The following is a 12,456-nucleotide window of genomic DNA, read 5'->3' as shown; positions in this document are numbered from 1 at the left end:
GAATGCAGCTTTTACTCTAGTATCTTAAGGTACAAGAACTTGCTTTGTGTAGAGTCTGAATTTCACTAATGAAACCTGTGGGAGAGTCTTTAAAGTGGCTGGATCCTCCAGAGCTGATATCCATGATTAGCTAAGTTTCCTCAACCTCAGAAATTGAAACTGTTCTAAAAGTCTAATTTAGCCTCTGATTTTTACAAGCTGGCTTGATTTCAGCATTTCAACATAGATTATGGAGTTCTCATATTTTCTTTTGCTTTGTAATCAAAAATGCAACTGTATGTAACAAGGGAGAGGTATTATGGGAGTTGTAATCATGAGGTTATTAATGGCTTATGTGAGGAAACTAGCTGCAAGAATTTCCGCAGGCTGATGACACATGCAGAAAGACATTGGGAGTATTGAAATGGGTTTCACCTATGATGTAAACAGGGCTTGAATCCAGTTGTGGCTGAAAAGAAAATTCATAACCTGCAGTGTCACCAAAATTTATTCAAACATTACAAACAGTGCTTTTCATTATATACAAAGGATAGATTTTTGTGCTTGGCTTGTAGCATTCAGCTATTCCTTTGAAGAGTGGTTTCTGAAAGAGCAAAATAGCTTTATCCTTTACGTGATGTGCAATTATCTTCTTAACGAAACTGTTGCAGGAAACGTGGGGTTAAACATTAGATTTAGCTGCTGTGACAGTACCAGAGGGCAGCAGTTCTGCCTTGTGCATCTTGGTGGCCTGGGAGCTGGTTCTGTCAGAACGGTAAAGCATGTGATTAAAAACACATGTGAAACTGCTGTTCTTTAAAGTTTTGATTTACTTGCTTGTCAGTCTTCAAACGGATTGTTTGCCTCTTATGTGTGTGTACATTATTTGGATAATGCACTCCTTTTTGAATTTGCTAACAAGCTTTTTAAGTTCCTGGGGAATAAGTAAACTGACAATATGAAAATGCAAGTATGCAAAAAGACAGAACTGTACTACCAAGTGTGCTACATCTGTAGTGGTGGCTAGTATTTGTAACTGGGAAGGATTATATTTATGTGACTTCTGTCACCAAAAGGAAATAGAGCATTAATAAATGTGAATGTCAGTACTTGCTGAGGAAAAATAAATGTAGAGAGAGCTTATTTTTAGCCTGAAAATAACTTTGCAGTATAGCAGAGTATCACTTCTTAAGTGGAGATCAGTATGAAACATGGAGAATTGCATGTTTAAAAGAGTTAGCAAGTTGGCATTGTTTGTAGCTTAGAGTTGTAGCTTGGTTTAACTAAAGTAAGCTTTTTGGTTGATACAGACTATAACTCTCTGCTATAAAGAATTCATATTATACTGAAGGACTTAAATGAGAGTTTTGCACATACAGTGCTAAAACTTTTTAATTATTTCTGATGCAGAACCAGAAGGGGCTATTGGAGATAATGCTACAGTATAATTAAGTTCATAGAGGGTTGGAAACTGCTTTGTTAAAGGACAAATTTTAACAGCCTCTGGAAAATGTAAATACTTCTAACAAAAGCTGGAAATGTTACCTAATATAATCAGATGGTGACTAGCATGCCTGTGTTACATCCATAATGGCATAACTAGGTATTACTTCATTTGTGCAGTAGTACTGATTCCAACCTGCAACAGAGGACAAGTAGGTGCTCTGATTTATCTTGTGGGTTTCAGTTCATTTGAGCACATTAGATGTTCTTCATTTGTGCTGCAAATGTGGGTTCTTGCAGAACCCTCCTGCAGTAATATCGAATAGGCAACAACAAAAGTCTTCACCACCAATCGGCCTCTTAAGTTTCTTCTCTAACCAATAAATTTATGCTCTTGAAAGAGCTTGTAACCCTGAACAAAATAACGAACACAAGACTTGATATTTTGTTGTCATTTGCAAGTTGGAATATAGTAACAATCCTTGTACTTTATAATTATGCAGACTCGTCAGTGTGAAAGGTAAGCCTTCTGAAGAAGGATGGTAGAGATAATCTTAATTTGTGGAGGGTTTTCATTTTATTTGGCACCAAGGGGTATAAGTGGATAGAAATAAAAATGGTGGAATGCACTTTGCAGTTTGTACTCTATCCCTAAATTTATTGTAGTCAGGACCAAACACAAAGTAATGCTAGCCAAAGTAAAAGCTAAAATAAAACACATCTGGAAAGTACCTGCTGTCATGCAAGAAGTTTTCAAGTTGAACCAGCTGTCTATGCCTGTATTGACAACAAACAAACAAAGAGACAAGCAAGTTGGATTGTTGGAAAAGTTATGTGTACCTAAGTTATATTACAATTAAAGCAGCTATTTAGAGACCTTATGTAAGTCTCGTATCAAGAACAAGGCTCTCTTCTGTGAGGTTGTTATGCTCTTCTTTTAGTGTTTAATTATTTTTGAATAACACAATGCTGTTTTACAGATGGCAGAAGATTTTTATGATTCCTCTGTGGAGCAAAATGGCAGTTTTTTGGAACAAGATGTTCCTTACAATAATAGTTTTACTGATCATCTTGTTTCTTGGTAAGTGTTAAATAATTGCTTAACAAATGGGGGGAAAAAAAAACCCTCGTGTGTGGAGTTCATGGTAGTAGATTAATTGAAAGGATTTGAGCCTAATTTAAGTCAGCTAATTTGTTTAAAAGTTCTACGATAGAATGGAAGAGCAGAGGGCTTATACTGCATCCGTGTTGGGAACCCAAATGTAAGAGTAATATGGTAGTGAATAAGGAGGAAAATTGGAGCTTGGTCTAGGCTGCTGCTTTGTTTCACTTCCTCATGCAAATAAATGAACTGCAAATGTTTGATGCCAGAATTTGGCTGAGCTGTGCAATATGCAGTAGATGGCACTCTTTCTCTTGGTTGTTGTTGAAATAGAAGACCAGAAGAATGTATCAAAGCACTGCGCTATTTGACCACTTGTGCTCAGCACAGATAAAAAACAGCTGTTGGCTGCATTTGTTATGAGTAGATGCTAAGGTCTGTCACACAGGAGTAAAGCTTTAGTGAAACTGGAGCTTGAGCGATGACCATATGGCTGACTGATTTCATTTAAGGTCTGACCTGACTGCTTTGTGTGGTAAGCATCTTCCATGTTTTGGTGATGAAAACAGTTCTACGTTTCACTGACATAGTTCTCCTCCATGGATAGGAGACAAGTGTTTCCAGCGTTTTACAATGAAAATGTTAGGTAAATCCAAGCTACTTTAAATATAAAGAATAAATGTGTGGTTTTATTGTCTGTTGAGAGAAACATAGAGATGCGTTGCATACATAGCAAAGTCAGACTAGACTGCAGTACTGTATTCTTAATATTCAAAAAGTACTGGAAATGCAAATAAAGGGGGGGTTGTAGATTATCTTTAGTATTCTCCATAGAAGTAGATCCTTCAGTAAATGGCTTAAGATTAAGAAATTACGGATTTCATTTACTCTCTTGAACTTCTATTGAAAACTTTGACCGGAGTTTGCTTTTGAGTTGGTGATAGTCATTGATTTTGCAGAAAGATGGATTTGAGCTAAAGCAAAGCAGTGGTGAGATGCTTGCCCCGTAGCATAAGATGATAGGTTACTGCAGGCCTAGAATCTTCCAATAGCAAAGGGGTGTGGACTCTCGTTTGGTCTTGGTCTCCATTGCACTGTTTAAAGTTTCACTTCAGATCTGTTTAGTGGGTTTTTTCTCTTCTAAATAACTTATGAATCTAAAAGAGACAGTCATAAGTGATGTTATTCACATGTGCTTTTCTTTGGAGTTGATTTTGTGTGCTTACATAAATGCAGCATCAATTTAATATTACTTGGCCAAAATAGTCTGCAAGAACTGATGTGTCATGAAATGTGTATTTTTGTTGATGTACTGTAAGATACTTCAGGTGCTCTATTGGCCTTAAGTATGTATGATGACCTTAAGTGTACAGACTGTAATATGGGTGGCTTAGGTTTTGTTCTTATGTGGATGTAAGTCGTAATTAATTATTTTGGCCTTTGAAAAGTGTCGGCAGTGTATTGACCCTTCTGTAGAATTATCAGGAGTATATGATGGATGAAAGGAAACTGAAAGGCAGATGAAAGCAGAGGTGTAGCTTACTCCCTCTGTTCTGTTCCTGTTCAACACAGTGTTACTACTGTGATGGATGTTACAAAAATATTTTTTCCCTCTCATTCAAACATAAAAACACATGCTTATTTAATATTACATATGAGACATACTTCAGAAGGCTTCTCTTCTTTTTCCCCTTCTCTTTCTGTTTTCTCACTGTTTGTCCACTGGATTTTAATTAAGTTGTCAGCAGTGACATTTTGACACTGTCTGTAGGGTCTCAAATAACATTTTTAGAGTGTGTTGCTTTTGCCTGATCCCTGGTGGCTGGGTGCAAGTTTTGCAAGTGACTGTTAAAACATGTTTTGGGCAGTGGTTTGGTGTATCTCTGGAAATGTGTTATCACTTCAGTGATTTACCAGCACCTATCTTTAAAATGCTTGGGTAACATAAGCGATGTCAGAATTTGTCCTATGCCTGTTTGCTGAGCAGAAAGTCCAAATACATATTTTTAGTACTGTGTCTCATTTGTCAGACATGCATATCAACAGATGTGAATAAGAACAAACTGTTTTTGTTTGCAGATGCTGTTAGAGAAGTGAAGAAGTACTCTGTCACGCATATGATTGAAAAGGCTGTAAATGTCAATAGCAACGCCTTTGATCATATTCAGATGAAACTCTTCCGATCGCAAAGAAACCTCTATCTCTCAGGTTTTAGTTTATTTCTTTGGCTGTAAGTATAACACTTTTCCAATTTCCGCATAGCACGTTTCTTATAGGAACTATCTCACAAGTAATGCAACTATAAAAAAATGGAAGGCCAGTTTAAAGAGATGAAAGAATTAGGAGTGAGCAGGTTGGCTATGAGGCAAGTAGGATCAAGGAAAATAATATCTTACAAATGTTTGGAGAATAGAAGGATATGTGAGCAACACATGGAAATAAACATTTTGAATGCTTGAGAAAACAAGCATTTTGCAGAAGTTTCTTCAGGGAATACTCATTTCCTTCCTGAAACTTATGCCCTATGTTTTATTTGTTTTGAACGTTGAAGACTGGAATAAAAAACCCTCAAAAACTGAAGTACTGTTAAAATAATCTTAATATGTTGCAAGCTGGCATTATTGCATCCTGCTGTGTTAAGAAGAAAAGCTGGAGTCTGATTTGAATCACTTTGTCTAAAGCTTCGAGTTCAGAACTGTAAGATAATTTTCTGGCTTCTGAGGAAAGTTTCAGATGTTACTTAAGATCAAGCACTTTGTGGCAACTGGCCTACTATGATACAATCTTAAGTGCAGTATCCCTTTCAGGATGTTTAAATGCAGCTAATAAAACAGGGTAACAGAAAGGATGGTTCTGTGCTGCACATCAGTAGAAGCCAAGACTACCTGTGAATCTTCACAGTAGCCACAAAAAGCTGCAGAACTTCTCAGCTGGGCAAGGAGAACATGAACTAATTGGACACCCCTTGCAGTGATGTATGGCTGTTTTAGCTGATTATTGAGAAGCATTGTATATAAAGAAGAGTCAAGGAAAAATTCATGTAAAACTTGAGCAGGAAAAATCAAAGGTGGCTGTAGTCTTGCACAATAGTGATAGGAATGTATCATGTTCTTTGTCTTCCTTCAGAAAGGCTAAGTAAATATGTACACATATGTTTGTGATTGCTGCTCCAACAGTTGGAAGCTGGTCCCCCAGGATCCTACTCCCCCTTGGCTTTCAAGGAAGAAAACTTGTCAGGTGGCCCTAATGGATTTTACTGTGGATAAAAGTTCTGCTCTTGAAGAGGTTTGCTTAAGGCCTTTTTTGGGCTACTGGCCTTTCACCAAAATTTAGAAGAAATAAATACTCCTACGGTAGTGGCTAGATCAAAGGACTTTTCTCAGTAGTGCTATTTTGTTTGTCCATTAAATAGACTGTCTGGCAGAGAAGGGGGGAAAAGTGTTTCTTGGTGTGCATTATCCTACACTGCTACTACCCTCACCCAACCAAGTTAAGACCACATGTAGGTATGAATGGGTACTTGGCTGCCCCTAGTTCATTCTTTGGGTCAGTTTTGGTTCATTTTACCACGCCAGCCAATAGGAGAATTCCAGAAGAGTGGTAGAGGGAGATTCCCAAAATGGAGGAGGCTGGAAGCTTGTCACTTCTGGCAATGCAACAAAAGTTATTTGGTACAGGTGAGGAAAATGACCTCCTGTCAGTGGAGGTATTGGGTCCAGCTAAGCCTTCACCCACCACCTGTGTGCACAGAAAGGAGGAGGGTCACAGTCACCAGAGACTGTCCCTGGGGTAGGAGAGAGGCACCCATCTGCTAATCTGACTTGCTGTCTTGGCAGATGTGGAGAGCCTGCGAGGGCTTGTCTGTCTGTCCCTCTTACCCTGTGCTGAACCAGAGAAGGATGAGAAGGGCTGAAAATGAAAGGAAAGCTAAAGAAATCATGTGCCCACTGCTTAGGGGCAGGGAGCCAAGTGACAAAGGATCTGGAAAAGTGAGATGTGGTGTGTCTCATTATCAACGTTACATTACTTTGTTTCTTACTGGTAAGGTCTGCTGTTTGGCCTCCCAGTTCTTGGAGCCTTCTGGGAGAGTTGGTGGGGAATGTAACGTGATCCACAGGTGCAGCTAGTGAGTGCTTAAACAGATTAGTCATATATAAGTCTGTGGCATCCTAGGATGGGATGTGTCCTTGCATGTAGAGGGAGTTGGCCAATGTCATTGCAAGGCTCTACTATGTCATCTTTGACAGATCGTGGAAATCGGGGGAGGATCCTGGTGGCTGTAAAAAGGTGAATGTTGCACTTGTGTTCAAGAAGGAGAAAAAGCGGGATGTAAGGAACTGAAGACTAACCAGCCTTACCTCTCTGGAAAGGTTATGGAGCAAATCTTACTCAAAGCCATTTCTAGGGGCACAAAGGATACAATAACTTGGAACAGCCAGCATGGATTTACAGAGGGGAGATCATACCTGATCAACTCTTTTGCCTTCTGCAGTGCGGTGACTGGCTGTGTGGATAAAAGGCAGAGCAGTGGGTGTTGTGTGCCCTTAGTAAGGCCTTTGACACAGTCTGTTGTGGTGTCCTGATAGCCAAACTGTGGAGGGATGTGGGCCAGAGAAGTGGAGAAGGAAATGGGTGGAAAATTCCCTGGGTCTTTGGACTCAAAGGATGATAGTAATGCAAATTCAGCTGATGCCCCTCAGGGATTGGTACTGGGCTCAGCAGTGTTTAATGTCCTTGTTAACAACATGGATGATGGGATTAAAGGTGCTCTCGGCCAGTTGCAGCCAGTACCTAATCAGAGCGGTTGATACCTTGGAGGGCAGGGCTGCTATTCAGAGGGAGCTAGACAGGTTGGAGAAATGTGCTGCCAGAAATATCCTGAAGTTAAACAAAGGCAGATGCAAAACCTTACGTCTTGTAGGTTAACCATGTACCAAATCCAGGCTGGGGACTGACTGGCTGGCTGGGTAGAAAGCAGTTTTACAGAAGAGGACCTGGGGATCCTAGTAGACAGCCAATCATGTATCGAGCTGTAATAACAACAGTGTATTCATTGGGTTAGGAGAAGCGGTTATTCCCCTCGGTCTGGCACATGTGGTGCTGCAGCTCCAGGACCGTGTCCAGTTCTGACTCCTCAAAATACTGGAGTACTGCAGCGGGATACTGAGAAGGTTGGGTGCTGAAACACTAAGACCTGTGAGGCAAGCATGAGAGAGCTTGCCTTCAGCCAGAAGGGATACTGAAGGGGAGATCCTGTTGCTTTTTATAGCTATCTAGTGGTAGGATGTAGAGCAGATAGAGTTGGCTCTTCTCAGGGGATCCACACTGGAATGACAAGAGACAACTGGCCAGGAACCTGGGAAATTCTGACTTGTAGTAAAAAAGTACTTTTTCTACTACCAAGTGTGTTCAAAAACTGGAACAAGGACCCTGAAAGATGGTGGACTCTCTCCCATCATTGGAAATGGTGGGAGCTCAACTGGACAAGCCTCTGAGCAATCTGCTCAGCCTGTCCCAGTTTTGGGCAGGAGCTTGGACAGGATTACCTCTGGAAGCCCCTTTCAACCTACATGAATCTGTGATTCTGTTTCAGTAATCATGTTTTACTGACTCTTGACTGCTGTATCTATAAATTAATAAGCAATAGTAAAACCTGCTAACACTTGAAAAGTAGCAACATGGGGACCTTAACTTTTCTATTAAAACAAAAAGTAAGAAAATGAGCCTTTAATGAAAAGCAGGGGGGAGGGCTTACTTTGGAAGTCAAAAGGTCTATTAATATGCTTTCAGTTACGAAAAAGCCAATTACTTGGATTTTCAAGTTTCTTTTGAAGAGCAGCTATATAGTTATATTACAGGAATTAATTTAGTGTTGCTTTGGGCTTTCCTTGATTCAGCAACGTACTGCTTTGCAAGACTCCAAGATGAATAACGAAAGTAGTGATGCAAAGAGGCAATCACTAGATCAGATCAAGGAAGGTATTTACAAAGCTTAAATTTGAGGTGCCATGTGAGTCCTGACATTCATGTATGTTCTGATTTATACAGTATTGACAGAGTACTTTGTAGATTAATATGCTTTTGTTGCTAATTTTACTCTTGTAAGGCCTTTTATAAAGTTACAGGGTTTTGTGTTGTATTCATTACCATGATGTGTTGCTTGGGTCTTGTATTCAGAGATGCATCCTATTTAAAACACTAGATCATGTAAAAGTATTTCAGCCCGTAAGCAAGCAGGTCTCTGATCCCTTGATGGCTGTGGGTTTGGGGGAGGAGGGAGGTTCTACGACAGGTAAAAATCAGATTTTTGATGGATAAAAATCTTTGTAGTCTCTTATCTTACTGTTAGTTGTAACCGATGAGCCTGGATATTTCCCATCAGATGCTCAAACAGTCCTCTTGTGGTTTTGTTTTCACAACTGATGCAAAGAGAGAGAGAAAAGGGGTTGGTTTAGTTTTGGTTTTGGTTTTCTTCTAATTTTGCTGTGAATTACTGTGCTGTTCACTGTGTTTCTTCACCAGCGTATTGAGACGTACTGTTACCCTTCTTACTCAGTTGGCAAAAGAGATGGCCTCTCATGCGGCTCTGGAAGCACAAGTAAATGATGCTACTGAAGCAGCCAAAAAATACATGGCTGAGAAGGAAAGACTGCAGGAGGTATCTGTGAGCTTTTTTAGTTATTTTCTTATACAGCAAGTAATTAGTATAAAATACTCTGGGGATGGTTTGCTACTGAATAACGTTTGTTCATTTTTTCCTTCTGGTGGAAAAAAGAATACAATGTTCTTATAATACAGAATTCAGAATACTGAATACAAATATCAGTAGCGTTTTACTAACAAAGAAAACTAAAGTAATCCAAATTGATGAAATTCATACTGGAAAGACAGAATTTAATTTAAGTAGTAACGTATTCTTTAAATAAGTCTCTGAATTTAATCATAGCATAGTAAAGGGAGATACTGGTTTTATTCAGTTTATCCTAAACATTTGGCTGTTTAGGTTAGGTCAGGGTTTAGCAGTCCGGTATGGAAAAGTCTACAGTATTGCTGTTCTCGTGCTGGCTCTTTCTCCTAAATAGGATTTGCTCCAGTCCTGAAATGTCTAACTTGTGAAATTGGTCTCTAGTATTTACTGTAGTTTGTATGCTTGGATCTATTTTTATGGTGAGTCAGCCAATTTCCTAATACCTCCCTCTCCCAGTAAGACATTGCCATAGTATTAATGAGGGTATTACCAAAAATCTTTCACTTACAAGAAGCACCAATGGACCAAAGGTTTGTTGTTTTTATGAAATGAAAACATTCATATGGGTTTTTTTAATGAAAAAATGTAAGAATGGAGAAAATTATGCTATCACTTGTCTGTTGTGGTTCAATATACAGTTGTATGCAGGAAGGGAAATCAGCAAGGATAATAAAGATAAATGCATGAAATCTTTTTGCATAATTGGTTAGTCTGACTTCTGTTGGAAGACATTGAACCATAAGCTAGAGTGCAGGTATCCAGGGTATGAAGACTTCTACAGCATTCTTCAGTCTGGCACATTGTCAAAACAAAATTCACTGCAGGTGTGTACAGGTTTCCTTCCAGTTTGTCTGGAGCAGTGCCTATGGTTACCAGCACTGTATATTTTTTTTTTGGGTAATAAATCATCAGACAAAGAGAACAGATTCTGGACAAAAAGTACTAGATGGGATGCAAAAAAAATCCAGCTGGTTGAGAGGTGCTGTAAAACAAGGATCACTAGAGTGTGCATTAGGTATTTGCCAAGTATGACATGATTCCAAAATCTTGGGATTTGGTATTTTGTCAAACTGATCCAGACTCCCTCCCTCAGCCATGGAATTTCTCTCTTTACTGATACTTTGTTTGTTTCTTCTCTGGCCTGTTGGGATTTGGCCAAAAGTCCTCTTTTTGTTCTGCTTTCACATTCTCTTAGCAACACATTCTCCTAGCCACTTGTAAGCGATAGCCAGGGACTGGAAACTGTATTCCTGTCTGTTTCTATTTGTGTGTTTGATTGCATGGTTTGTCAAAGCAGTCGTAGCCACAGGTACAGCCAGCATGCTGTCGCTGAACCTCTGTTGTGCTGGAGTTGCAAAGTGTTCAGAATTGGTCTATTTTAACTTTATAGGGATAGTGTGACTTAGGTTCCTCTGTGGCTTGGCCCCTGCATTTGTGCTCATTTACAAGAGAGCTTCATTCCACTATCAGAGAGGGGCAAGAGCAACTGCATATAGGGTGCCGGCTGTAAGTATAAATACTCTGAGTTTACTCTAGTGTGCTAGGTCTGCGCTATCTCCTGTTCAGAGATTCCATGGAGCACAGGACTTAAAGACAGAAGTTTACAGAAAAAAATGTGTATTAATAGAAAGAAGCGAGGAAAAAGTAAAGGAGGCAGTCTGTGGCCAATTTCATGACAAAATGGCTATAGTTTTGTTACCAACAGTCAAGTGCAGTCTCTGCTCTTCGGTTAAATAGTTTCTGGAAGGTTTTCTTCAGCTCTTTTCTTAGGATTGTTTACCAGTCTTTATAAACAGTTCTTTTCATTCTTCCTAAAGTAATCTTTCCCCTCTGCTTCCACTCGTGCCCAGTAGGCTCTGATATCACCAGTTCACCTAACAGTTGTTCATCTCAGTTGTTCAGCTTTTCTTTTTTGCCATTAAGCATTTACCACTTCTTTTGCCATTTTTGTAACAGAGGTGGTGTTTGGTTGGGTGATAGAGGCTGTATGAGCCAAGGGTCTAATTATGGAGTCTAATCCTTAACGTATGATACTTTCAAGTCATCAGTAGCAATTCCCTTAATGAGAAGATTCTGCATAAGTATAGTAGTGCCAACACTTTCAGAGTACAAAGAGTGTACTGCTCATGTCTGCTACTTACATGGCTTTTCCTGAATCCTTTCCTAGTTTTTTCTTGATTTCCGTGGAAATCTAATCTGGTATTGAGGTATTCTGAAGATTGAAGAAGTAGCTACAAACCTACAAGAAGAGATTTGTGATATATTACATTATTTAGATCAGAATAAATTATTAGAACAAGTTGTACACAAACATGGCAATGTTCTGTCACTTGCAGTCCTGGTGTATATTTTCTGGAAAAGCCATGTATAACCTGAAGAGAATGTATGGGCTTGGTGCAGAGATACAAAGTACTCTAACACAGGCGATATTGCTATACTATTACATATATGCCATTACTATCAATGTAAAACATAGAGCATTTTTTTTCCTTTTTTTATTTTGCTGTTTTGGAGGGGTTTTTGTCTAGAATGACTGAGTATCTGCCTGTGTCATGTTGGCATTTGATAAAACCTGTCACTTTGCAAGATCAAGGCTGACATTCTCTGGTTGTTTGTCTTTAGTGTCAGACTAAGGAAAACAAAATTAATTGTAGTTACTGTGTGTTTTAATAGGCCTTGAGTGAAAAAGACATCAGTAAAAAGAAAGTGTCAGCAGAAACAACTGATGAAAAGTTGAAGGAAATTGAACATTTGAAAGGAGAGCTACAGAAGACATCAAATGGTAAGTACTGGTTAAGACTTGTTTGCAATTAAGGAAAAGATTATTTCAACACACTGGATGTCAACAATTTATTCTAGATGTAGCATTAACTTCATCAGTTTACAGAATGCTTGGCTTGGGGTTTCTTCACATTCGACTAGGAACTGGAAAAACATGCTATTGCCATATGGGTATTTTAGTAAATGTTTTCATTATGAAAATGCACTGTGCGCGGTGTAATGTGAACACCTTTGTTAAATTGTAATTGGTAGCAAATTGAATTGATATATTTAAGTGGTGTTGACCTGTCTTCATCAGTGACATGACCACGATATGGAATCAATTGCAGGTTGCTTATAGGCATCTGGTTGATCTTGTCATAGTATCAGCCACGCTCCCTGTGTAAAAAGCGGAAGTATGTGG

General features: G+C 39.1%; 1 protein-coding gene across 2 annotated transcripts in view; it reads left to right on the top strand.

Annotated features, from left to right (window-relative positions):
- The window catches only part of DUS4L (dihydrouridine synthase 4 like), a 39,324-nt gene that overhangs the window by 16,400 nt on the left and 10,468 nt on the right, over window positions 1–12,456 (top strand). For both annotated transcript variants that reach the window (XM_055711505.1, XM_055711504.1), the window contains 4 exons: window positions 2,403–2,503; window positions 4,604–4,754; window positions 9,047–9,182; window positions 11,946–12,054. In XM_055711505.1, coding sequence (XP_055567480.1) covers window positions 2,403–2,503; window positions 4,604–4,754; window positions 9,047–9,182; window positions 11,946–12,054 — 497 coding nt within the window. The remainder of the gene's footprint in view (window positions 1–2,402; window positions 2,504–4,603; window positions 4,755–9,046; window positions 9,183–11,945; window positions 12,055–12,456) is intronic.

This window comes from Falco cherrug, chromosome 5, assembly GCF_023634085.1.
Source record: "Falco cherrug isolate bFalChe1 chromosome 5, bFalChe1.pri, whole genome shotgun sequence".
NCBI lineage: Eukaryota > Metazoa > Chordata > Aves > Falconiformes > Falconidae > Falco > Falco cherrug.
Note: the sequence above shows the minus strand (reverse complement) of the source record. Positions and strands in the feature narration are given on the sequence as shown.